Raw genomic sequence first — 27,574 nt, forward strand, 5'->3', positions numbered from 1 at the left:
GTAAAGATGGACTCAGCCCCTCAGCTTGAGGGTGCTCGGAACCTTAATGGGTTGGGCCCATAAACCCTAGCTACATTGCTATGAGGTGGGTTAGTATTTTTCTCTTCATTTGGAGAAACTGAGGCAGGGAAGGGCTGGGAGTTTTCTAAGTTCCTGCAGTGAGTCACTGGCAAAGCTAAAATCAAGGATAGAGTGTTCCTCGTGGTGTGCTCCGCTCACTAGACGCTGCTGCTTCTGCCCGGCTCCCCTGCCTCTTGCTGTCTTATGGCCAAGACACAAGTTCCAGGTATAATTCAGTCTGCAGCACAAGGCAGCTTGCAAACAAGCTACCACCCTCAGCAGCTTCCCTGTGTAATGGAGCGAATGACACAGCGGTAATATGGATGCGCTGCCCTCTCCATCCAAAGACAGACCTGAGCTATTCATTTAACACTTTAACACTGCCCAGGCACTTTTCCAACTCATCATTTTATGGCGTTGTAGGTCGGCAGGAAGTGCCACCCAACTGTGTGCTGGGGGCACTAAAGCGGGCCGTTTTGTCGAGCATTGAAAGAGAGATGTTAAAAACTCCATAATCCCGTGCTTCCGTCTCCCTTCGTGGGATAATGCCATCTCCCAGCCAAGTGTCATTCGCCCACTGCTGGGCCCAAGAACTGCAGCGTGGTGCTCTCAAGGAACAGGGACAACCAATGCAACTACTACTGAGAAGCATGATAGAAGCGGGGTATTTTTGCAGTTGGTCGCATCAGGTCTCAAAGACCACACCCGTGGTGGTAGCTGTTATGGAGGCTGTGGTGTTGGCAGGACTCAGGTGGGCTCAGGTTAGATGACCACGTGTTAAAATCCAAAATCCTGTCTACACTACAGCCTGTGCCAGTGGAACTGCACCCATTGAGAATGAAGGGTCCAACCCTCCCTAGCCTAAGGTACCATTCCCACACATCACCTTCCTCCGCACATCACCTTCCTCCGCTTCCCAGGCGAGCAGATGACACTAACAAATGCTAATTAACGGCTCAATAACATTAAGCTGAGCCGCTCTCCGAATGCTTCCATTGATAATCGAGTTACAGAAAGCCAGCCTAGGAGCGGGGCACTCAGGGCGGGGTAAGTGGACTTGGCAGTTCTTTCCGAGCAGGATAGATGGAGCAGGCAAACCAGAACTGGCCAGCAGCATTAATATCCACTTGTGAAAGTCCTAATGTTTGTTAAGTGGGTTTGACTTGGGCAGAGCGACAACCAGAGCTGTGGATTTACAGCCCAGGAACCTGGAAATGCGCACATCATCCGATTAGTTACCGTGCCTTTTGCCAGATTTCAGATCCAGCCTTTGGAGTGGGGGGTGGGCGGGCGAATCTCTCATTTGAAATAGAACGAGCCATCAAGACGGGCTCATTATGTGCTGATAAAGTGCTCGCCTGGCGTGGAGAGGCTGGGGTTGTGCTTTGCTTTCCTCTTGCTTCCGTGAATAAATCCCAGGCTCTCTCGCTGTCCAAATAGCTCAGCTGCAGCTGAGCTCAGTGGAAACCGAGAAGGGGAAATGCACCATCGCACCCTTTCCGTGCGTTTGCAGCTCTGCGTCTTTTTTGTAACTGAAAGCCTGCGACTGGAGACGGGGGGGACACAATATTCTAGATCTGTGGATGTAACACTCACATGGCCGTTGTTCCTAGAGGCTTCAAACAGATCAGGGCTCTGTTGTGCCAGGTGCTGTACAAACACGGATGCTGTATTTTGAAATGGTAAACAGGAAGGGGGGCCTATCTTTTGCTGTAGTGACTCATGGGCTGTCACATACAGCTGCTCGTGTGGATCCTCTGGTGGAATGAGCAGAATTACCTTTGAGCAGCTGCTCCTGTATCGTTTTGGCAAGCGCTGGGATAGGTGCAGAGCACGAAGATGGGGGGGAATCTGTTTATTTAACTCAGATTTTCTTTTTTTATGCTTCTGAGTGGGGTGGGTGCCCCAAGGCTAGAGCCGCTACTGCAGCGTCCCAATGCCTTTGAACCAGGATTCCCACCGTCTTAATTTTGCAGCTCAGACTCCCCTCTGAGTCCAGCTATTTAGGCCTTGCTGTATGCAGAGGATAGCTGAGTGCTTTTCAGCCAGAGTGAAATACCTACAGAGCTAGGCTGGCTTGCTCCAGCTGAGGATCTGGCCCCCTGGCTCAGTGGAATTACACAGTCAGTATCTAGATGACTGCTTGCCAGCTTTCGGTGGCAAGGTTCTGTCTGCGTGGGGATTTGGGCATTTGCCTCTCTGCCACGTGTCTGCATCCAGAGGCACTTTCCATGAGAGCAGGGGTTTGCCTCTGTATCCCAATCCAAAATACCTCCTCTCCCACATCCCCATGAGCGTGCTATGTGCTGTGCAACTCCCACCCCAGAGGTGGGTGCATTTCAGTGCGGGTGTGATTCTTGTTTAAGTACTTTGGGATGCAAGTTGCTAGCTAGATGTAAGATCCAGTTATGTAAAAGGGTAACCTAGCTCCAGGGGAAGAGACCCCAGGCCTGGAGGATGCACCAGTAAAGCTGTTAGCAGCTGAATTATTCATCCACTGAGTATGTTCGGCTTCCTGAGTCCTTTCTCCCCATCCTCCCCGCCCAGTGCTGCTTTCGTTGTCGTTCAGCTTCCCGGGACTGCAGGAACCAGTGGGAATGGATGGGAAGAGCGGCGGGTAACAGCCAGGTAATCGGGACCCTTTGCAGAGCTTGAAGAGAGGAAATCAACTAGGGCTCTGAAGCACATTGGTCATTTTAGAGCTGGGGGTAGGGGACAGAAAGTCACTTTCGAATTTTGCCTGTTTGGACTCAAGATTGTATCAGCTTTTTGGAGCAAGAGGAGTGTGTGTGTGTGTGTGTGTGTTGGGGGGAGGGGTGGAAATCACTCCTCTCCTGCCCCATTTCCAACACACTCCTTGGACCCTCTCCGGCTCCTTGTAGCATCTCACTTGAGACTGGGAGGAGGATTCAGGGGAGTTCTTGTCCTCTCATTATTTGCACCTCTTTGTTACCTGCTGTGATATTTTTACCTTCAGCTCATTCAGATCATATGATCAAAAGATACATGAAAGAGAGAGAGAGAGAGAACAGGAGGGAAATAATCTTATTTTAAAAGGGAAGCTGCTCCCAGGCTCTCTGGGTGCTCCAGGCTCTGCTGAGCTTTGCTGCTGGGCCTCATTCCAGGGCTGTGATATTTCCCTTGTGGTTCCATGGCTGACGTGACAGAAGCTGGCACCAGCTGAACAGGGTGTCTCTCCTCTCCTCTCCACCCCACCCCACCCCGAGCCCTCCTTGCACTGTGCAAAAATGTTCTGGCTCATTGCATTTGCAGTCTGAGCCAGTGAGATGGGCTTTGAGTCGCTCAGTCCTCAAAAGGAAACCCACAGAACGGTTGGCTGCTGAGTGGGTCTGTAATCAAAGGGCGAGCTGCACGGGGATGCTTTAGAGATCACTAGATAAGGGATTTCAGGACCCTGGGCACATCCCTTCCCCCACCCCTGCCCACTGCATTGTGACCCTGTGTCTGCCATGGTGCCAGCTCTGACTCTGGCCTGATTCTCAGCTCCTTGCAAGTCAGCTGGGGGAGGTTGGGAACAGGCTGTGTATTGAGAAGGCTGCATTTGCCAGCAATGGGAGCTGGAGATGTTCAGCATCTCTCCTGGCGGGTTCTCTTCTACATGATGCCAGTGCTCTGTAGACCACACCAACTTCCTGGGGGGCAGTTCAGGGTGCCTACACTGATCTTTGATACCCTCTATGGTTTGGGTCCTAGTTGCTGGAGCCCCCCACCCCTGTCATGCAACTTGACATCAGCTGATGAGCTCTTGCTAAGAGTCCTGAGATGTGAACATCTGGGGCCTGGATGGGTGTGGGGACATGGGGCATATCTGGTCCTTCATTACCCATCAGTAAAAAGTGCACAGCTCCCCTGGGTTTTGCCTGTGGCCTTGGGCTAGGGGCTACATGTATTAGGTTTCTTGTTACAGGTCGAGGCTGTTTTACTCGATTAGCATCTATTCCTGTCGTTTTGCGTTGCTGCCCAGAGAGGCAGTTCAACACACTGGAAATAAACACTTGTCCAGAGGGCTCGGGGACTTCGTCTCGGGCTCCGCCCTGACTGGATTTGAACCCTGCTGTAAAAATCTGCTTGCGTGTCTAATGCAGCAGCAGCAGAGGGCGAGAGGAGTGAGCAGCGCAAAGCCTCTCATTAAGGACTGAACCCTGAGTTCCTTTCCCAGCTTGTACACAGGCTGACTGAGCTCCATTTGAGGTCAGTGGGCCAAATCAGGTGTGATCTGATTCCTATGCAAGTCCATGCCACTGGGATGAGGCCCTGGGTCTTCACTCAGGGCATGTCTATGCCAGGGGTGTGATTTCCAGCCTGGGTAGATGTACCCAAGTTAGCTCTGATCGAATGAGCACATTAAAAATAGCAGGGTAGCTGTGGGCAGCAGGATGGGCTAGCCGCCGACAATGTACCTAGGGTCTCGGATGAGATGGTGTTTGGGGCAGCTAGCCACTCCCGTTGGCCGTGCCTTTGTGACGATGCTGCTATTTTTAGCACTCTAGCTTGATTGAAGCTAGCATGGGTAAGTCGAACCAAAAAGGAAATGACACCTCCAGCGCCGGGTGTATGCATACCCTTCGTTTTGGCCTTAATAAGGGCTGAGTTCGAAGCTCAAGATTTAGCCCAGGGACTTAAGCGGGTTCTAGCTTGCGCATTTCTAGTGTTAAAACCAAACCCACACTTGTTAGTGTTCTTAACTAATAGAACAAAATTGTTGTTATGTTTGGTTCAATGCCAAGATCAAGCTCCTTATCTGCTCCAAAAGTGGCTGCATTTTGGTGGGGGAAGAAGTGGTTCCTGTATATTCACAGACCATATAAGGAAGGCCCCCCCTTAAGTACAGGTCCCTAAACAGGCCTGAAAAGTTCTGATGAGCCTGCAGCTGCTGCATTTGTGCACCAAAATGTGGGTTTGAATGCGAGAATCAGGTGTTTGTGCATATGTGTGCAGGGATAGTTACCTGTGTAATTACCTAAGCTGTGTGCACACACAGGTGGGTTTGGGCAAGGTGCTTAAATGTACAGAGCAAAGATAGCTTAATGGTTAAGGTAGTGGGCTGGGACTCAGGATATCTGGGTTCTGATCACTCGATATATTTAGGTCCTGTTCTGGGTAGGGGTTTCTAGGCACTACTAGAATGCAAATAGTCAATAAGTGTTGGATGCTTAGCTTAGGCATGTGCATAGAAACGCTTTGTTCTGTAGCATTCCAGGAGATATGTACCCGTGCAATATTTATTATTCAGATTGAGCAATGAATATTTATCTAGCTCAGCACTGCAAGAGGGCAAGGACAACATACCGGTCCAGGCACAGAATCTCAACTGCCCTTTTGCAATGACGCTTCAGCGATGAAGAGAAAACTAATTGTGTTCACCTGTCTCAGAAAATATTCTGGACCCAGGGTGAATCGAGTTCTACAAGGGTGTATTACCTAGACGTGGATCCCAAGCCCAGTCAGTGTGGCCAAGTAGCCACTGGTTGTACAGTCCTTTGTGGCAGGGGAGATAGGACTTGCCAATAAGAGCAACTCTTTGAGGCTGGTGGACACAGACAGACCCCGAGGTGCTCCCTGGAACCCGGGTTGTGTTGTCTAGTCTCTCTGTCTAGGGTTTCCCGCAGTCATGGACCAGGCTGCTAGCCGTTCTCCTTTAGCTCAGGAGTGAGGAGAAATGGGTCTGCTCTCCAGTGATTGGCTCTGAACACTAAACTTCCCTAAAGGTTGGAAGCGTCTAGGTCTGGGGTTTGGGCCTATGGCCATTTCTATTGGCAATAGATTTTTGGGCCTGATTCTCCATTTTCCTGGACCCTGCCTAGTTACTTGCATTGCCGCCAGGGGCGGCTCCAGGCCCCAGCACGCCAAGCGCATGCTTGGGGCGGCATGCCGCGGGGGGCGCTCTGCCGGTCGCCGGGAGGGCGGCGGGCGGCTCCGGTGGACCTCTCGCAGACGTGCCTGAAGAGGGTCCGCTGGTCCCGCGGCTTCGGTGGAGCATCCGCAGACACGTCTGTGGGAGGTCCACCGGAACCGCAGGACCGGCAACCGGCAGAGCGCCCCCCGCAGCGTGCCGCCATGCTTGGGGCGGTGAAATGGCTAGAGCCGCCCCTGATTGCCGCAGAGGGAGCGTAAACTGCTACCGGAACAGAACGGTAGCGTTTATACTCCTTGGGCACTGGTGCAAACTGTCCCGAGCTGATGTAAAGAGCTGCACAAAGGAATCCACTTGCAGCGTGCAGTTCAACGAGAAGTTTTATGGGTCCTGCAAAACCCAGTAACTACGCTACATGTTCTGGAGCACCATCTGCTGGCAATTTACTAGTGACCTCTATACACATCCAGAGCACTCTTGTAACATCAAGGACAGCCCAGGAGTCCCGGCAGAGAACTGGACACTCTGCCTAATGTAGCAATAGGGTGGATCCCTCATTGGGAGAAACATCACTTCAGACTTCATCCCTGCGAGAACTGCCATTATTGCTGCTTAATTAAATCCTGTCCTATTGACAAGGCCACTCTGAAGTTCAGGCCTGGCCGGGGTAGCTCTGTCAATCGAAACAATTGATTGCTTTGTCGTAAATTAATCTTTGGCTTGGGTTTCTTTTGTGACCAAGATTTAGGTGTCAACCCTCATTATATAAGGACACCATTCCTCTTCAGCCAGTCAATGTGGTGATGCATGGATAGGACAGGAATGAGAGTATCTGGCACGTTCCATTCATGGGTCTGAAAGCCAGGTCAGCTATCACTAGCCACGTTTAAAGGTGGGGGGACTGAAGCAGAGAGAGGCTAATGGCCTGATTTTAAAGTGTAGTGAGCGCTGGTGTCCAGTTACCCTCGCAAGAGCCCACGAGCTTGTGTGTGGCTAAAGCAGGCCTGCACAACATGCAGCCCGCGTGGGCTCACTGTGCAGCCCGCGGGGGGTGAGTAGGCAAGCGGTGGGTGAGGGAGGGGGGCTGAAGAGGTGGGGGCTGAGTAGGTGAGCTGGGAGGGTGGGAGGCTGAGGAGGTGAGTGGGCGGGCAGTGGCGGGGGGGTGAGTAGGCGAGCGGGGATGGGTGGGGGGCTGAGCAGGCAAGCGGGCAGTGGCGGGGGCTGAGGAGGCGAACTGAGGGGGTGGGGGGCTGGGGAGGAGTCAGTGGCTGACTTGTTCTACTGATCTGGTCTGGCTCCCATCCCCTCTCCAAGGGTTGCAGCTGTCTGGAGGTGCTGCCTTCCACGCCTTCCTCATTCACACCTCATTCATTCAACAGGGCAATTGATTACAAAGTTGGGGGAAGATCTTATTCTACTTCTAGCAAAAAGACATTTTTCTTTTACCTTAATTATACTACCTTAGGGGCCCACTATAACATATTACCAAGGTTCAATACCACTGTTTCGGTGGGGCAGCGCTGGGGAAGGAGGGTTTGTTCGAGCGGTGCTGTGGGGGGGAGTATTTCAGGGGGGCTGGGCGGCACTGCGGGGGGTGTTGTGTTTCAGGGGGGCTTGGCGGTGCTGGGGGTGGGGTGGGGCTTGGTGGGGCTCGGCTCTCAGCAGTTTTCTTTGGAGTAATATTGCCCTCGCCGCTTTACGAGTTGTGCAGGCCTGGGCTAAAGCACATACCTCCCAGAAAGGCAACCGGCCTGGATCTGAAGACCTCTGGAGAGAGCCAACCACTTCCTGTGCTAATTGTCCTGGTTACCTTTCACTATGTACCTTCTTTCTTAATTTGAATTTGTACGGCTTTAACTTTCCAGCCACTTTTTCTTGTTATGTTTTACTGTAAAAGCCCTTTAGTACCTGGTATTTTCTCCCCAGGAAGGTACTTACATTTAAGTGCTCAGCACTTGTGAAAATCAGGCCCTAAGGGATTTTCCCAGAGTTCAGCACCAAGTCAGTGGAAGACTGGAAAAAGAACCCAGGAGTCCTGACTCCCATGACCCCACTGGCCTGTGCTGCCTGGTCTCAGCGTTGCATAACTTTGTTGAGGGTTGAAACTCACAAACCCCTTGTCCTGGGTGTCCAGGAGTTCTGGATGCCCATGGTTTTGGATCACTGGGTTCTCCATACGGTGCCAGCTGACCTTTGAGCTAAGCCTCCCTTGCCTAGGACCATGAGGCACTGTTATGATGTGCTAAGCACGTCTTCCCAGCATGTGAGATCCAGGGCTTTCTGGCTGGGAATTTACTTTGAAAATACAGCAGGGCCAGCCTGGGAATCAGAAGCTTTCATGCTGCAAAGCTCAGATGCTCCTTCACTTTTGAAGCAAACAGCTTGGCTCTGGGTAATTCTGATTGCTTAAAAGCCCCGGCTGTCAGAAATGCTTTGGAAATTGGCCTTCAGAGCAGCTTTGACAGGCGGAGACGTACATAATTTATTGGGTTAGTTCAGGCAGGGCCCCTCCCATCTGGGAAAGCCACAGATCAGCCGGATCCTCAGCTGGTGTAAATGGGAGGCGCTTGGGTGGCTTCAGTGGAGCAATGCCCATTTACATCAGCTGGGGATCTGGCCCGACACATCTAGCTCAGATACCAAGTTCTGTGTTTAAAACAAGATTAAATTAAACTGTTTCCTTGTGCTAAATAGTCAAGAGCTTCCCGCTCAGGGAATGCATTTGCCTGCTCTGCCTTTCTGTTTTTCTGTGGTTTGCATTAATAATGCACCGTCCCTAGAATAGCCAGCAGCTCTCATCCCCGTATCTCAGAGGCTTTGTAAAGGTGGGTGAGAATCATTGTCCCCATTATCCAGACGAGGAAACTGAGGCACAAAGATGGAGTGTCTCAAAGGCAGCTAGGGCATTGAGCTACACAGCTCCCAATGAAATAAATAAGACTTGGGTGGCTAAATGCCTTAGATAGCTAGAGGATTTGAAAATCTATCTTTTTGCTTCAGTTTAGCCCCTTTCTCCAAGGGGGCTGATGATATTGCCTAGCAATTAGATTGTGGTCTTCATCAGTAGATTTCAATGTGTTTTGCAAAAGAGGTCAGCATCCTTATCCCCATTTTATAGAAGGGGAAACTGAGGCACAGAGGCACAATTACTTGCCTAAAGTCACCCAGTAGCCAAGGGAGAACTAGGACTCAGGTCTCCTGAGTCCCAGTCCAGTGCTTTTGCCACTAGGCCGGAAGGGCTTTGGAGACAAATTGATGTTTGAGGTCCATGGACGCATGAATATCAATGAGATAAGGAGGGCAATAAACCCCCTGGTGGGTTTTGAGACTCACAACTGAAGAGGTCATGTGACTTGTCCTAGGATACACAGGAAGTCAGTGGGCAGAATCAAAACCAAACTTAGCGCTCCTGACTCCCAGACCGTTGTGTTAGCCACAAGACCCCCCTCCTCCTCCAGTTATAATAGGTTAAGTATATGATGTGCTCTTTGGCCCACAGCTTTGGGGCCCTTGCGTTGGCTACCCAGGACAAACCTCAGCTAGGTCGAGTATTATCTCCACCACACAAGTGGGGAAACTGAGGCACAGAGGTGCAGCAACTTGCCCAAGGTCACCTCTTGAGTCAGTGTCAGAGCTGGGGGTGAGTTCTGTCTCCCAGCCCCCTGCGTTAAGTCCTAGACCGTCTTGCCTTCTCTAGCTGGGGCTCGCATACAGTGCACTTTGAGTGGGCTGGACTTAAACAAGGACATAAATGAACTGAATGGGGGAAAGAGGGCAGCCTCTGGTTGAGGATGGAGGAGTGCTTAAAAAGAAAGCAGGAAACAGCTTTATAATGGGAGGAGTTTCTTGCATCCAGGGATCCTTTTGAGAGCCTCCAGATCACCCCAGGTGAAACCCAGCTGCTATGGTTGAGGCTGCCTCAGCTGTCAGCTCCTAGAGTGATCCATTTGTGTGTTAGGCTTTGAGAAACCCGGGGCCTTTGAGAACCAATGGGGAGAGTCAGAACATGCGGTTATGCTGCAGCCTTCCCTCCCCCCGTGTGCCAATACCAGCTGGGGGGGTTGGGGGAATGTGGGACTGAGCCGGGGCTTCTGTAGCTGCACAGCTGTCAATGCAGGTAATGGGGAAAGAGGGACTAGCTCAGGGGAGATCTCTCAGGGGGATACCATTTGCATGTGTAGACTGCTGGAGCGCTCTTGCGAGGCACCGCAACCCAGCTGGCAGGGCGAGAAACAGTGGAATGTGAATGCCAGAGAAGGCTTTGGCAGTTAGGATGCATTTTCCCTACGTTCTAGCAAAGGTTTAAATGCTAACCGTTAGGTGCACTGTATCTTTGCCTGGGTGCTCTACCCTCGGAGTCTGTGCCTCAGCATGGTGGGGAAGGGCACCGCTCTGCATCGGCGGGCTTGTCTTTCGCAGGAGATGTAAGGTGGATCTCCTGATCATTTGTGGCCATTAAAGAGCCCGTGACCCTTAAGAGTACAGGCCTTTGGGGCTAGTGCTTTGATCCGATTCTGGTAACGCCCCGTTCTGCCTCCCTAAAACGAATCCTTGTCGTTTCAATGTAATAAAACCTCGTTCATCGCTTTCTGTCCTAAGTTGCTTTGTATGCCCGAGAGGTGGCTGCCTGCTATGCTGGGCTGTGTAGACAGATGATAGGCTTGCAAAGTGCTTTGGGATGCAAGGTGCTGGGGCAGGGGGTTCTCAAACTTGTTTTCCGAGGGTGAGCTAATTCTTCCCAGAGAGCCAGTCTTGTGGACACCTTCCTCCCGCTCCCCTGTTTTGCCTCTTTCTCTGCTACCTGGTCCCCTGCTCCCCCTTCCCGCTGCAAGTGCTACCTAGACACCCTATCATCTCCCCTTGCTCCCTGGGACCATCCTCTCCCTCTGGCAGCTTCAGTCCCCCTAGTGACTCGTGTGGTGGTCTTTACCTTCCAAGCTATGAATGCTTTTGAACAATTACATTATTCTTTTATTCAAACATTATATAGTCCAGTAGCCACAGCCTGCTGTTATGATGGTCCCCATAGTCCCTCCGCCTACCGAAATGGAGGCCCTACCCACCTGTGGTCTCTGCAGCCGTATTCTTACCCCCTGCTCCACACAGGCCCTACAGGGGAGCTCCTGTTTCCTCCCCTTCCTCCTGGAATGGGGTTCCCAAATACGGGTAGCTTCTCCTTATTTCTTGCTCCTCCAGTGAGGAACTTGGAGACCTGCAGTGGCAGCCCCATGTGGTAACTAGCTGGCTCTCCCTGCCCCATTGGCCCATGTGGATCACGGTACTATCACACTGCAAGAGGTTGTCGTGAAAGTGACTGCTGCTGGAGTATCGTCGGTTGGTTTGCTTACCCAGGGATACAAACAGCTCTCTGTGTATGAGTGGTATAAGCAGGGCAGCGCCTACATCTTCTCACAGAAAATGGCAATGGAGCAGAAAGCACCGAGATCTGGGCTCCCGTTAGAGGGGTGTGTGTGAGAACTGATGAATGGACATGGGACTTGGGGAGGGAGCATGTAATCGGCAGTTGGTGCAATATTTTGATGTGTGTGGTTCAGTCATGAAGGAATGAGTCTATCCCGTGGGAAATCGAAGCTATGGTAAGGGATGTATGTGTTTGCAGGGAGTCTTGGTGAATTGTGCTTTCATGAAAAAGACACGGAGAGAGACCAGCATCCTAGATAATTTCACACTCCACATCTCATGCCCATTTGCCAGCCCAGTGTCACTTTAGAGGGGAAATTTGAGAGCACAGATACAAATTTCCCTCTACATGCAGCTAGCGTGGAAATGAATTGGAGAAACGTTGACGTGGCTGGCTGCAGACAGAGGAAGTGGGGTTTGCGTGACCCAGAAAGACGATTCCCCTGGGGTCACGGGCAAAGCCGATTGTGGTAGCGTAGCACTGTCTCTGTTTGTATTCTGATAGCTTCTCGAGGTCTCATTGTGCTGGAGGCTGCATGTACACAGTGTGTGAGACAGTCCCTGCCCCAAAGGCTAAATAGAGCAGACAAAATTTGGGAGGAAAACTATTATTAGCCCTGCTTTACAGAGGAGAAGCTGAGGCACAGAGAGATGAAGTGACTTGCCCCAGGTCACAGAGAGAATCTGTGGCAGAGACAGGAACTGAACCCAGGTCTTTTTGCATGCCTGTCCACAAGACCAGCTGGCCTCTCTCACCACTTTTGACAGGCTGAGCTGGGGGTCTCATGGCAGCCCTTATGGGGAATCTCTTGCTCTTGGGGGTTCATTCCTACAAGGTGCTTGATTTCAGTGATAGTTGGGGGTACGCAGCAGCATCAGGAGTTGCTCAGCTCCTTGGGGAAGTGATCCCTGGGTCAGCAGGGTCTGGGTGTGCTGTGGAGACAGGCATGGGAATGCTTTGTATGGCTTTCAAGAGGCCTCCTTTAGCCATGCTCTGGGAGGAACTGAAGAGCTCTAGCAGGACCAGGGTCCAGCCCTAGCGAGGTCACGCCGGGCACTGGCAGAGATGGCCTTTCTGCTATGAGGCAGTGTGGGAATTAGCCAGGGAGGGTCAGGATGAGGCGGCCATTTTGTCTCGCAGCTGTAGATGAGCAATTGGTCGGACAGGAGCATGGGGTGCAAGGGGCCATGTGAGTTCGCCGCAGCTGGAAGGAGAGTGGGGTGCAACCAGGTCCCTCTGGGAGGAAGACTGATTTGGGAAATAGTGGAGAAAATGGGGGATTATTTCTCCTCATCCGCCGCGATCTCCCACACATGAATGCCACCCTCAGCCAAGTGTCAAGGAAGACCTGATCTGGGAGAAAGAGAGGAGCTGGAGCCTGGATTGTGACTGATGGAGGAAAGAGTGGTTCCTGGCATGCTCACACAGCAATGCAGGGTGGGGAGGGAATGCCGTATTGCTTCGGCATCACTTTACAGCAGCTAAGTGCAGCCCAGGTCACAGTCACTTGAAGACCTGAGCAGGGACCAGACAGCGGCAATGGAAGCAAGGTACGTGGTGAAGTGTGAAACCGTCAGGTCCATACAAATCGACACTGCTAAGGGAAGTGGCAGCAACAGCATGGCCCCTTAGATCAATGGGCCGAGCAGGATCCGCTCCATTGAGCCCACTGGGCCAGATTCTGCTTTATTCTCAAGCAACTCAGTGTAAACGCAGAGTGACCCCTCCAGCTTTGCTCGAGTGAGCTGGATTGTTTACCTCACTGTACAGCTTGCATTGTACTGGTTAGTGCAGTGTTCAGGAATTGGGGAGTATCCCTTTAAATAGCTTGTGAACCCTCTATCGGTGCTCACTGCCTTCTACCCGTTGCTCTTCTGGGGGCTTCCCGTGTGTATATGGGACAAGGCCTGATATGTTGTGTTGTGTATAGTCAGTAAACATGGGGATTTGGATGCTGCTGTGCCCAAAGGTTCCTCCCTGGCACCTTTGTGTCGAGAGTAAAAGACGCAACAGCTCGTTTCCTGCTAAGTCACTGAATCAGGGAAGAGAGACGGTAGCCCCGGACACACGTAACCAATAACCAGCTTGGTGCGGATGTGGAAATGGGGACTGTCCCGCTCCTGTTCGCCCTGCAGAGCCAGCATGGCTGGGAGGAGAGGGAGTCGGGTTCCAGCCTGGCTCATGCATCTTCAGTGCAGGTGTTAGCACCTGCTAGTTAGAGCACTGCTGTCCAGCACTGGCAGTGGATGGAGATGGGGTGGTGGGGGAATCTTGGGCCACACCTGGCAAGAGGGTAGAGGGTGGAGCTGTGTGGAAGCCCTGCCTTACCCAAGCCAGGGATGGGGGGTGGGCTCCCCTGTTTATAGCATGGGAGAGGTGGCTGTGCTTCCCTTCCCCATCCCCTCTACTTAAAACACTTGGCCATTGTATCCCCTCATGAGGTAAAGACCTATGGGGGCGGGAGCCCATGGGAGAAGTTGTCAAGGTTCCCTCCCCACTCTGAACTCTAGGGGACAGATGTGGTGACCCGCATGAAAGACCCCCTAAGCTTATCTCTACCAGCTTAGGTTAAAAACTTCCCCAAGGCACAAATTCTTCCTTGTCCTTGGAACGGTATCGCTGCCACCACCAAGTGAGTTAGACAAAGATTTAGCAGTTCACTTGGAGTTCCTGTTTCCCCAAAATATCCCACCAAGCCCCTTCACCCCCTTTCCTGGGGAGGCTTGAGAGCAAACCAGGTGAGCACAGACCAGCCCCTTGGGTTTTTAGGACACTAGAAACCAATCAGGTTCTTAAAAGCAGAACTTTACTATAAAGAAAAAGTAAAAGAAGCACCTCTGTAAAATCAGGATGGAAGGTAATTTTACAGGGTAATCAGATTTAAAACACAGAGGATTCCCCTCTAGGCAAAACTGTAAAGTTACAAAAAAAACAAAAAAACAAAAACCAAAACAGGAATAAACCTCCTTCTTAGCCTAGAGGAAATTCACAAGCTAAAACAAAAGATAATCTAACACGTTTCCTTCCTATTACTTACAGTTTGTAATCTTAGATGCTTAGTTCAGGTCTGGCTTTAGGAGATGTATTTTCCCTGCCCTGGTTTCTTGCTGTCCCGGAGAGAAGACACAAAGAGAGCACAAAACAAAAACCTTCCCCCACAGATTTGAAAGTATCTTCTCCCCTTATTGGTCCTTTTGGTCAGGTGCCAACCAGGTTATTTGAGCTTCTTAAGGCTTTACAGGTAAAGGAGGGATTTTGTGCTACCCTTAGCTGTATGTTTATGACAGAAGTGGACTCTGAGGCTCTCCCATGTGGGCATGGAGAGGAGGAGGGCTCATTTTCTCACACACCCTCCCCAGAGTGGAAAAGGCCATGAAGCCAAACCTTGGGGATCCCAAGGGATCTGCTGAAGGCCAGTGCCCTCTGTCTGGAGGCCCTGCACCTCCACACTAGGCTTTGATCCACAAGCATCCCCATCAGCACTCCTTAGCCACACGGCTCCCCTTGGGGGATGGGGTTGGCTCTATGCAACAGAGAAAACAGCTCTAGGCTTGGGGACGGTGTGTCCCCTGCCACCCCGTCCACCCTTCCCCCTGACTCATCATCTCTATCCTCCTCTCTCTGTGCAGACCTCTGAGCCGTGCAGGCCTCAGGGGTCTGCAGTGCATGAGGGGTAGGGATGAGGGGCAGTGCTGTGCAGACAGCTGAGCCCTCCCTTCCCCACTGGAGGGCCAATGTCGGTGTCCCCTCTGTGCATTGTTCTGAGGGGACAATCCAGGGGAGGGACTCTGCATCTCTGGCAATGGTGCAGGTACCATAATGTGCCGTTTGACTCCTGGAGCCCAGGTAGAGTTTGTGGGGCTGGCCATTAGTAAAACCCTTCCTCTCCCCCCGCCCCCTGTGTAAACTGAATAAATCTAATCTGGAGTTACTGAGACAATAAACCTGGAACCCCAGAGTGCCATTTTCAATGGGCCGCTCTCCAGAACTGAGCTGCTCTTTAATTACATCTTTTCAGGGGGACCCACTGTTAATGCTAAAATGGTTCCAGTTTGATGTGTTTCTTTTGTAGACTTTTTTTTTGGTGCTGGAATGGTAATATTTCATTTTCTCCGATCTCCTCCCTCCTCTTGGTTTTGACTCTGGGCCTATAGATCTGTGAGCAGATGATATAATGGGAGTCAAATTCTGCAGTCCTCCCTTGAGCAAAGCCTGCAGCAACTCCATCTCCAAAGTCCCGGCCTCCAGCCCTAGAGAACTGGCCAAATGCTCATGCCCTTTTGGGAGCAGCCAGTTCTCACTGGAAGTTTCTTGCAATCCAGATGCTCTGCTCAGCTGCAGGCACATTCTGTCCTGGCAGCTTTACATTTCAAGCAGCCCTCCAAAGCCTCCCAAAGGAGTTAAAGGCCAAAGTGAAATTAGCTCGTAGCTAAGGCCAGTCCTTTTTGCTCTGTCAATACTTGGCTCTAGACACCGCCAATACCTGATGCTTTCAAGGAAAGTGAACGCACTTCAGAATGCACCTGGCCAATTGCACCAGGAGATACATGGAGATGTTTGAAGCAGTGTTGCACGTTGGCCATTTTTTGGTGTGTTTTCCCCCTCACCCCTTGGAACTTTAGCTCCTGGCATCATGGTATTACATGACCATCTTAGTTCACATTTGAAAAAAAAGAAGTTTCTAGCCCTTGTGGGTTGTGGAGAAAAGCTCAAGAACAGGAAGTCTAAAGGCTCAAAAGGCCAATAAAAACCTCAGACATACTCTATTTTAAAATCCCATGGGGCTTGTAAGCCTGACGAATGATTTTTGAATGCTGGGGAGAGTCAATGCTATAGGATAGAATAGGCAATGCTCCTCCACAAGCCCTACAGTTCCAGTTGGTTCCCTGAAGCCTGAGATTGGATTGCCCCATCCTCAGGTCTTGAATAGCTACAGCTGTTGCTGTGGCAGATGGACAGTTGCTCTGTAATAATTTTTTAATGAATCCTGTGCGCGACGGAATCATGGAGCTGGACTGTCTAGCTAGATTGCGGTTATGCAAGTTACCCACCATCCATGTGTCACTGTATGACTCCTTGGTCTTGTAGGGTGGGGCCGTGTAGAAGGGAGGCCATGATGAGTTACATAGAGCCAGATTTTCTGAAACACTCAGGCCTGCCTCAGGTACCAGGGTGCTGCATGCAATGAAAAGAACTAGACTAGGTAGATCAGATCGAGGTGTGAGTCTCAGGGCTCAGTGCTCCACTGAAATCAGAGCTACATGGATTCATACCAGCTGAGGACCCGATGGCGTGCATCCATCATGGATATACTGAGCGCCCCTTGCCTCCCCTCTTCGGATTTGTGCCAGATGTGGTGGTGGAATGCATCTGGAGCATAAAGGGGTGAATTTTTCTGGGCTGGAGGAAGAGAGCTTTCTGGAACAGAGGCACAGCAGCCTTCACTAGAGGAAATTTCAGAGGCTGTGTCCCTTTGCAAGACATGTCCAAGTCTGGATCTGTATTGTCGCTGCTTTAGGAACTCATATCCCCTCTGATGGGTTGTGTGCGTGGGATCTGATTAGGATGTGGTCCAGCAGTTGTAAAGCTAAGAGTGACACTCCCAGCAATGACACCTCTTCAATGGCACCAGCCAAAAAGAAAGAAATGAATAAAATCATTAATTTAAAAAAAAATTCCAAACCTCAAACCCTGCCACAAGCCAAGCTTTTACCCTGCAAATGGAGAAGAGCCAGAGACTCCATGGAGTCTGCTAGGGACTTCGCTATTGCTATTGATTTTACAGGGAAGTTGCTCAGATACTCTAGCGATAGGCAGCAGGATAAAACTCTCTGACAGACCAATAAAGCAGCCCTATGCCTGGTGCAGTCACCCCCAGGAGACTGCCTTCTGTACAGCATTACATAGCTGCCTCTTTTGGGATTAGTAGCAATAGAAATCAAAATAAACTATAGCATCAGGAATATTTCCACTGGGTGGAATTCACCCCTCTACACAAGGGCTGGCCCCAGGATTGATTTTCACCTCCCAGTGAGCAAAAGTTTCTTCTGATGCTCTCGCTTTCTGCGGAAGTTCTTGAGACTCGACCCTTGCTTTCCACGGCATTGGTGCACTGGCAAACACAAACGAGGGCGTGAATCCCTGCGGGTAGGGGGGACCCAATTCTTTTGCTCTATTCACCCAGCTCTGATTGAGGTCTAGGGTGACCAGATGTCCCAATTTTATAGGGACAGTCCCAATATTTGGGGCTTTTTCCTATATAGGCTCCTCTTACCCCCCCAACCCGCTGTCCCGACTTTTCACACTTGCTGTCTGGTCACCCTGTTGAGGCCGGTCAGCCCGAGGTGCTTTGGCAGAGCTGTGCGTTTGCAGCTCAGGACTGGGAAGACGGAAGGGGTGATGGGCCAGAATGTGAGAGGCTTGGGCAGAGCGTGTGCATGGGAGCTCAGGATGGTGCAGCCAGGAATGCTGCAAAGCAGGCTGAATATAAACCAATAATTCAGGCCATGCAATTTTGGGTGACTTTATTTAAAAAAAAAAAAAGTACTTGGGGGATTTTTCCCTCCCTTGTTGTTTACCCGGCTGTGATTAGAAAGAAGGAGCTTGGGTAGATCTGCTGTGGAATGGGGAAGTGTTTCAGGATTGGAACTGCAGACCGAGCCGCAGGTCAGGGCATGTGTGCGTGAGTGCCGATTGGATCCTGGCTGCACTCTGCTTGACTCTTATCTGCCTCTCAGCTCCATGATTGAGGAATGTCACCATTTGTTCCCCTGTATGCAGCTCTGCCCCCTTCTCCAGTCCTCAGGACCCTGGATCTCTGCTGAGGCTGGGGGAGATGGGTGACACAGTGGAGGGAGCTGTTCGCACACTTGCGTTGAGTTGCTCTAGGAAGGAGGGAACAGAAGGTTGTGCCCTAGGATTTGTGTTCAGCTGTGACTAACAACTTCTCCTGGAGGGGCTTTCTTTGTGGACAGATGTGTGTGTGTGTGTGTGTCTGTCTCTCTCTCTCTCTCAGGTCAGGGTTGTACCATACACCAATCCTGTTCCTTCTGCTTCCTTGCTCTTCTTTAGAGTCTTTCAATAAATAACAGCATCCAAAGTGGGGCCTGAGGATCATAGTAAACTATGAGGTGTCTGTCACCACAGAAGCCCAGTCAGCAAGGACTACTACTCCCAGCATACAATGCTTCCTCTTGATCTGAGGAGCCTTGAGCAGGGGAGAAAACAGACTAGAGGAAAAGAGCTGGCTCTGGAGAGTTGGTGGGTGCCCAATAGAACAGACTGAGGGCAAATTCCATCCCGATGGATGGAGGAAGGGACGCATTGTCCCAGCTCAGCAGGTTATTAACTCCTGTAGCTGACATGGTGCCTCTCAGTAAATGGGGCCTGACCCTGTAATTCCCCAGCCCAGCGAACTCCAGTTAACATTGGTGTAATGCATGCACCCTCTGGGCTGACAGCCGTGAGGATGCATTTCCTAGTGGTTAAACTATGAGGCTGGGATGGGAGGAGACATGGCTTGCACCCATCTGCCGCTAGCTCCGCATAACTGTTGTCCAGTTGCCGCCCTTCTCCATGCCTCAGTTTCCCCATGTGTAAAAGGAGGAGAATGTTTTCCTAACAGAGTCAGGCGTGAGGCTTAATTAAAGCTTTGAGATCCTTGGCTGTAGAAAAGCCCCTCCCAGAGCAGTCAGCATCTTTTCCATGGCTGCTGAGCCAGGGTCAGAATTTAGGGAGAGACCCAGCGTGGTGCCACTGGGCAGCACAGGCTGGGGGCTAGAGAGAACCACAGGGTCTAGCGTGTTCATTTCTGGTGAGCTCCCTGATGAAAGATCTGAATAACTGATGTCCTCTTTATGCCTCTATTTAATTCTCTCTCTCTCTTTATCCCTTTCAAGGATTGTGGAGACAGGAAGAGAGGGTTTTGGTTGGTTTGTTTCTTCACCCTCTTCTCCTTAACGGAAAGTTATGCAAAGCCCAGCACCTTCCTCCGGCTGCTCAGCTGGAATCCTCCAAAGGGCTGAGCAAAGGACCTTGTAAAAACCAGCCCACGCTAGGAATCTCCTGTGCTTGGACATCTGCTGTGAGATGGATTCTGGAGCAGATCAGAGCTGCTGATGGGAAAGTGACGGAGAAGGAAACCATGCTGTGTCCCCTCGGAAAGGCTGCAGCCGGACTTGACGCTGCCTTTTCCTTGGCTCTCTGAGAAGCTACCCCCACGCTCCCTCCTTGGTAAGTCTTCAAGGTGGAGCCGGGCTGCAGAGCCAGGGAGGCGAAGGGGGCTTGGTCCTGCATGGCTGTCTAGGCTGCGTGTCGGGGCAGGGTTTTGGTGTGTTATTGGCGATGCCTGGGAAGACCCTGGGATCTTTTTGCATGGAGCAGCTCTCCTTCTGCCTACTTCTGAGTGCTTGCAGCTGCTGGTGGAACCCGGCTGGCTCCGCTAAACCAAAGGGCCAGGGGCATCCACACATGAACTCCATCCGCCTCGACGGGGATATCACCCTGGGAGGCCTCTTCCCCGTGCACGGCCGGGGTGCCGAGGGCAAGGCCTGTGGTGAGCTGAAGAAAGAGAAGGGCATTCACCGGCTGGAGGCCATGCTCTTCGCCCTGGATCGCATCAACAACGACCCTGACCTGCTCCCGAACATCACCCTGGGCGCTCGCATCCTGGACACCTGCTCCCGGGACACCCACGCCTTGGAGCAGTCGCTGACCTTTGTCCAGGCCTTGATCGAGAAGGACAGCACTGAGGTGCGGTGCATTAACGGCGGGCCCCCCATCATCACCAAGCCGGAGCGTGTGGTGGGGGTGATCGGTGCCTCGGGCAGCTCTGTCTCCATCATGGTGGCCAACATTCTGCGCCTGTTCAAGGTAATGTCCCATGCTTGCCATCCCCTGCCCTGCCTCTGCGGGGAACCCCTCCCGCCTTCCCTCCACCCCCTTTGTGGCTGGGGAAAGGAACACATGGGGTGACCGATGGTTCAATCTCTGCTGTACCGGCTAAAATAACGCACTAGCGACTGTTAAGAGCAAAGTATTGCAGGCGTATTAACAATAACAAAATGCACTAACTGCTCCCACTCAGGCAGTGGAGGGAAGCTAAGAGGGTGGGTGGGAGGGGAGAGTGAACTCTTTGCAGGTGTCCAAAGAATCCCCTGTCTCTCCAGGGGATTCTGGTTCTGCCCTTCCCCACCCCAGCGGTGGCTCCAGGCACCAGCGCTCCAAGTCCTTGCCTGGGGCAGCAAGCCACGGGGAGCGCCCTGCCGGTCCCTGCGAGGGCAGCAGTCAGGCAGCCTTCGGCGGCTTGCCTGCAGGAGGTCCGCTGGTCCCACGGATTCGGTGGCAATTTGGTGGCAGGTACGCCGAATCTGCGGGACCGGCAGACCTCCCGCAGGCGCGCTGCCAAAGGCAGCCTGCCTGCCGTGCTTGGGGCGGCAAAAAAGCTAGAGCCGCCCCTGCCCCACCCCACACCCTGCAACGATGATGCCTTTAGTTAAAGGGCTCCCCCCTGCCCCTTCGTTCTCTCCTTCATGTGCCCCTGATTTTAATGCGGTTGGATGCTCTGCTGAGGGCACAGGGAGGGATTATTGTAGGGCTCTCTTTACAGATGAGAGAGGTATGCATGCTGCTGGTGTGGGCGGGTGGGAGAAGGGAACCGGAGGTTTGCCGTGTGAAAGGCATTCCTCACCCGCAGGAGGAGGGAGATCCCTGCTCCATGCGTGGGGTAATTTCCTTCACCTTGCGGGGGTGGCTTACCTGGTTCACGTTTCATCGTCCGCTTTAGAGGCAGAAGGGACGACCTTGTGATGGAGACATGAGGGCTCCTGGGTTCTATGTCCAGCTCTGCCACTGATTGGCTGTGTGAGCTTGGGCAAGTCCTGTCACTTCTGAGTCGCAAATTCCTTTGTCGGTAAAATAGGCAATAATGACACTTGAAGGCTGGCCTACTGGTTGGGGCGCTAGCCTGGGCCTTGGGAGACCAAGGTTCAATGCCCAGCTCTCCCAGACTTCCTATGGGACCTTGGGCAAATCACTTAGTGTCTCTCTGCCTCAGTTCCCCATCCGTGCCATGGGGTTAATAGCACTGCTGGGCATCGCAGGTGAGGATCAATACAGTAAAGAGTCTGATATGCTGATTAGATGGGGGCCATATAAGTTACAGACATTTGCCTCTTCTACCATCTGGGGCAGTGGTGCTGGAACAGTTTGTATAGTGCAGGTGCTGAGAACCATGGAAACAAATGGTAAACCCTGTATATGATGGAAACCACATCAAGCCAGGGGGTGCTGGTGCACTCCTAGTTCCAGCACCCCTGGTTGGGGGTAGAGATCCGAGGCTCTCCTTTCCAAAGCTCCTAGCGCTCGAGCTACAGGCAAATCACAGGTGGTGGTACTGGGCCTGTGACACACAGATGATTAGTTCTGATTTCCTCCACTAGAGGGCAGTGACCACACACACCAGGTTGCTAATAACCTCCGGGAAGCAAAATTAACTCACTGTTTGCAGACCACAGTTCCCGCTCCCTGATAGAAGGTGCTATATCAGGGCAAAATATTGTTACCTTGTGGTTCCCTGCTGATCTGGTCCTGTGGTCCCTCCCTGTCCACCCTGAATGAGTATCTGAATCCCACCCCTCCTGCCTGCTTGAGCAGGCTTGCAGCATCTCCTTTCTCTGAGGACAATTGACTGAGCAAAGCCCTGTTGGGTTATGGGTGGATGTACTAAGCGTCTTTTGTGTCCCTCTGGGTGAGCGCTCCCTGGTGCCTCGTGGCCTTGCGGCTTCATTATTGAGACAACTGGTCTTGGGACACTTTGGGAGCCTAATCAGAGCTGGGTGTCTGGGGGGACCCACTGCCAGTGGGGGTGAGAGAGAGAGAAGGAGACTGATGAAATGGATTTGGAAGGGCAGCTTCAAAATAGAAACACCGTTCTGCTGCCCTGGGGGGTGATCTCCCAAGCTGAACAGGTGCCGGATGAGGGACCCCAGGGAAAGCCTGGGCGCACCATAGGAAATGGAACTGGGGGCTCAGCGGATGACACTGATCAGTTCCCCACATTCCAGCAGGATTCCATGCGGTGCCAGCTCCGGGAGCAGGTGTGAAACTGAGGTCCTGACCTCTCAGGTCGTTAAAGGTCCCGTGGCAAGTTTTGAAAGAGTTATGGCCAAATTCCTAGTCATTTATAAATGGGGGATGATAGCACTTCCCCACCCCCCAGGGTGCTGTGAGGATGGTGAAGCACGGTATTGCTAGTGGAGACTCTCCTTTAGCTCAGATTGCAGGGGTGTGTGCTTTTAAGAGTGGGAGCTCAAGGGGGAGATCAGGGACCTACATAGGCTAATCAGAGACCCACAGGGTGCAGCCTAGTAACAGCTGTGAATTTCCTAGAGGGCGGGGGAATTTTGTTGCACTGCACGGTGCAGTGAGAAAAGTCGGTACCTCGTGTTGAAACCCCACTATGCTGTCAGGGGACAACATGCAAATTCCTCCCCTGACTCGTATTCCACTCTCATTGCAATGCTGCTGCTTGGTTGCATTCCTGCTGCCTGGGGCAAGGAACTTGGCAGCCCTCCTGAACTAGCAGGCTGGAGCCGTGTGTGTGGTGTGTGTGTGTGTGTGTGTGTGTGTGTGTGTGTGCGGGGGGGAGACGGACGGACAGGACATCTCCAAGGGAAACTCAGAGTGCCGCAAGGGGGCTTGATTTACCAGGCTGTGCTTTTCCTCTCAGGATCGGTAATGAGCTAGTGCCCCATGCTGCCAGAGATGCCTTCTTAGGAGTGACACATAAAATTGAGGTCCTGACCTTGAGTTCTTCTAAAACAAAACAGCAGAAGCCAACAAACCCAGGGCGCTTTTCATAAAAGCAGGTCTGTTAGCCCCAGTGGCTAAATTCCAACCCAGGTAACCTTTTCAGGAGCTCAGAGCTCATCTGGTGGAGACTGGTTTGCTAATATGAACAAATTGCACAACAGAAATCAACCTAGGAGTCACTTGCAGGAGTTCTTTTTGCAGAGTGTTGTCAGAGCGTTCTAATGGCCAGTTGGAGCTGTTCATCACTCAGCTCTTAGTCATGCATGGATTCCAGGGAGGTCATTGGCAGGGTTTTTTAATAAAATACTGTTCCACTGAGTTCTTATGGTGGCTGCTTGGCAGATGGAGGGACTTGGTAAAGTCTATACCCCCTTCTAGGAGAGAACAAGCATGTCGGAAACGCTTCCAAAAGGCGAGACGTGTTCTACTGTGCCTATGATGGCATTATGGGATCGGGTCCCACTGTGATAGCTGTTGTACAAGTAAAGGACAGGCCCGTCCCAGCAGAACTTGCAGGGGAAATAAAGGTGGGCTGTAACAGGTGGGCGTGGGGGAGAGAGAACGAGAACCCATGGCTACGCAAACTGGCTGGATAGCTGCATTGTAATGCATGTGCAGAAAGGGGCAGACTGGAGGTTGCAAGGCCAGCCTAAATACTGGCATTTCTAACTTGGGAGTGTTTGACTTTACAGCCTATGTAATTATTTGTATGACAGAAGCCCCTCGGGGTACGTCCGTGCTGCAGTCGGGGTGTAATTGCAACATGGGTCGACATACATAGGCTAATGCTACCCACGCTAGCCTGGCTAAAAATAGTAGTGAGGCCACAGTGGCCCTGGCGGTACAAACTTTGCAGGGACCCTGCGTGCATACTCGCATCGCTAGCCTGCACCAAAGCCCTTGCTGCTTTGTCTATGCTGCTGTGTTTTAGCCCTGCTACCTGGAGTATGTCTACCTGAGGTGCAGTAGAGCCTCAGATTGCAATATAGACATACCCATAGAGGGCCCGATTATACACATAGTCCCTTCCCCAAATTGCTCACCATCTGAATAGACAAGATGAGCCAAGGGTGAGAGAAAGGAAGGATTATCATCCCCATTTTACAGATGGGGAACTAAGGCCCAGAGAGATGATGTGACTTGACCAAAGTCACCTGGGCCATCTGTGGCAGAGGTAGGATTTGAATCCAGATCTCCCAAGTTTGAATGCGGAGCCCTAACCCCAAGATGATCCTTTTTTTCAGCTAACTGTGGGGACTATAAGTGCCGTGAAACCATTCTGCTTGGGCTCTGTTTTCTCTCGCATTCTGTGGTCTGATACGCCCTTCTCATCTTTCACGGTTGCGATGGCATCAGTCAGATGAGTTTGAGACTCCCTCCACGCAGTTGTCATCTATAGACTGATGCACTCCACTCATCTGCCTGCAAACAGATGGCACACTGAGGCATTTTAATGTATGTCATCATGACACCAGTTATTGCGGATGATTGGATAATGGGCTTTGGATTATATACCCAAAGTTTGAGATCATATCTTCCCTTAATTCCTGAGGAGCAGAATGATTGCCATAGCTTGACATGTTTATCATTGGGCGATGAAGGCAGCTATCTGTTACAGAGTCATGGTGAGGACACCATTATGAAGCCTGCATCTGTGCTCCAGGGGATTCACGGTATCCTGTAGCTCCTGGGATTTGTAGCGTATGAGGCTGTTGTTGGAAATGTACCCAAGGCTTGAATAGTCACAGGATGGACTGATGTTTCTTGGCACCTCTGTCTTGCTGTTGTGGGCTAAAAGCTTGTGGCTCCATCCGCAGGTGCCGCATGCCTTCTGGGAGTTGGATGAGTAATGGCAAAAATGGCATTTTGGTTCTACTTTGGGTCTAGCTTTGTCTCTCTGAAAGGCCAGGTATGGATTAGCTAATCGGGTTCCTATGGATCAATACCCCGTGTTGAAAATTATTATTTACTTTAGGTCTCTAAGTATCCTGCCCTCCCAATGATAAACCTCGTAGAGGATTTTTAGCAGCCGATCTGACTGCCTTCTCTCACACCTGGTGTGTGTTATCGTATTGCCAGGCTTAGTATTTTACTCCTGGGGGAATTCTGCACCAAAAGAAATAAACAGTTCTGCGCACAGTATTTTAAAATGCTGCATGTTTTATTTGTCAAAATAACACAATATAATCATGCCAGTTTTCAATAATTTTGGTCATTTGCAGACCAAAAAAAAAAATTTCAAGAAATGTTTTTTGACAAATAGATTAATTACTAGGTATATTAATACATAACTCTGAGTAATTCATTTAAATTACAATACAGAAATGTATTTCCTGCACCCCTCAGAAGCAGTTCAAAGGCTTGGGGCAGTCGGGGTGACGGAGGAGATGAGGAGGGAGAGGTATGGAGCCTGGGAGTGAACCTGGAGAGTTGTTGGGTGTGGGTGGGAGAAGTATGGAACAAGATTTTTTTTGGGGTGGGGAGGGGAGATCATAAGGGAGTTGGGGAGCCTCCCCCATGCAGATGTTGGCTGACCCCAAGCCTCTCCCATTTAGTCAGGCACATCTGCCCCTGTCCCCATGTGGCCCTGCAGCCCCCCTCCCATTCAGCCCCGGCTCAATGCTGTCACCCCACTAGCTCCTGGGTCTGCACCCCAGTCTATCCCCCCACTACCCTTTCTGAATCCCAGTCTGTGACCCCCAGGTGCCCCACTCTGTCTGTCGTAACCTGGCTCCACGGGGTCAGGGTGCTGTGATGAATGCAGCAGGCTCTGGGCTGTTCTAGCCTCTGGCAGGTGAAAGGCAGAACTGCAGCACTTCTTGGCTCAGTGTATTTTCTGAGGGGGTGGGGAAAAACTCTGTGCCTGACATGAATTCTGTGCACGTACAGTAGCACAGAATTCCCCCAGGCGTAGTATTTGTTAGCCATTTGGTCTAGCCATTTGTGTGGCTGGCCTGTTGGTTGGTGTATAGGATGTGGCATTACCATAGGAACCTCTGGATTCTATGCCTGGTTCCCCTGTGAAGCCTTTGTGTGACACTGAGCAGCCAGGTGGTTTTTCTGTGCCTCACTTTCCCCATATGTAAAATCAGGATCATGATGTGGCCTGGCAGATAGAGCACTGGGCTGGGACCCAGGGGACTTGGGTTCTGTTGCTAGTTCTGCCCCTGGCCTGCTATGTGACTTTGGGCAAATCATGTAATTTCCCTGTGCCTCAGTTTCCCCATCTGTAAAATGGGGTAAGGATACTAGCTTCCTTTATAAAGCACTTTGAGATCTATGGATGAAAAGTGCTAGGTAAGAACTAAGCCTTATTAGTATTATTTGTCTTGCCCCATTTAGATTGAAACGCATTTCAGGGAAGGGTCTGTCTCTTACAAAGGTGGGGTGGATGGTCATGGTGTCCTGGAATCCTAGATGCCACCGTAAAACAAATAACAATGAAGAGTCTTGAAACTCTGATCCTTCTGGGTGAACGGGGCTGTTTCTAATGCACAAAGTTCTGTTCTGATTTTTGTCCCTACCTCCACGTAATCCCAGGAGAATTCCAAGGACTCTTTAATTACTTTCTTTCTTGCTGAGCACTTATTTATATGCGGCAATGTCCCTGGGCTAGCAAGTGTGTTTGAACAAGAGCCCCCTTCGCAGCAACTGGCAGAAGCGTGTAGATAAATGTAAATATAATGCAAATGCAGAAGCAGCTGCAGTGGAATATCTACAAGCAGAAAGCGTGGACCAAGAGCAAACTCTTCACCTGGAGTGCAGGTTCCCAGCTCTGGTTCCCAGCATCTATTTCCTTTCCCAACATCTTGGAACCCACTGCCATCTCTCCAAGGTGGGTTTTTTGTCCCCCTCCTCTTCGTCCCTTTGCCCCGCAAGCTGCAATGAGTTTTGTGCTCTCCTGGGAGAGCTGGAGGCTGTTAGCTGAGACAGAAAAACAGATCGCTGATGGAGTTTGATTTTTTTTCCTGGGTCCCTTTTTAAAACGCGTTAATGTTCCAGGCGATGAGTGAGAGGGCTCTTCAATAATTAAAATAATATAAATTAGAGGGAACGGGAGAAAACTTAAAAGCCATTTGCTGAGACAAAAAAGATTGAATGCGTTCGCTTCAGAGAGGAATGGGGAGGGGGGGGAGGGGAGGCAAGAATGAGAGACAGGTGGAGGAGAGAGGAGAAATGTTCTTTAATTTTTATTATTTCAACCTCAGTCCATTTTTATTTTTATGCAAAGAGCCGTGTAAAAGGGTTGTGCGGCCTCCTTCCTGCCACTATCTAGGTTCAATCTGTCTTAGGTGCTTATCTGGACTCTGTCACCATAGTTTAATCTGAGCGCCTCACAATCTTTTACATATTTATCCTCACCACTGCCCTGGGCCGGGCAGGGCTATTACCCCATTGTACAAATG

General features: G+C 51.2%; 1 protein-coding gene across 7 annotated transcripts in view; it reads left to right on the forward strand.

Annotated features, from left to right (window-relative positions):
- The window catches only part of GRM4 (glutamate metabotropic receptor 4), a 266,208-nt gene that overhangs the window by 47,389 nt on the left and 191,245 nt on the right, over nt 1-27,574 (forward strand). For 3 of the 7 annotated variants that reach the window (XM_045017079.1, XM_045017085.1, XM_045017082.1), the window contains exon 2: nt 19,256-20,228. The exons of 2 other annotated variants lie outside the window; for them this stretch is intronic. In XM_045017079.1, coding sequence (XP_044873014.1) covers nt 19,701-20,228 — 528 coding nt within the window. In that variant the 5' untranslated portion in view covers nt 19,256-19,700. Of the gene's footprint in view, nt 1-10,000; nt 10,053-18,501; nt 18,618-19,255; nt 20,229-27,574 lie in introns of those variants that run through there. 2 more of the 7 variants (XM_045017080.1, XM_045017081.1) reach the window with 2 other exon arrangements.

Source organism: Mauremys mutica, chromosome 4 (assembly GCF_020497125.1).
Source record: "Mauremys mutica isolate MM-2020 ecotype Southern chromosome 4, ASM2049712v1, whole genome shotgun sequence".
NCBI lineage: Eukaryota > Metazoa > Chordata > Testudines > Geoemydidae > Mauremys > Mauremys mutica.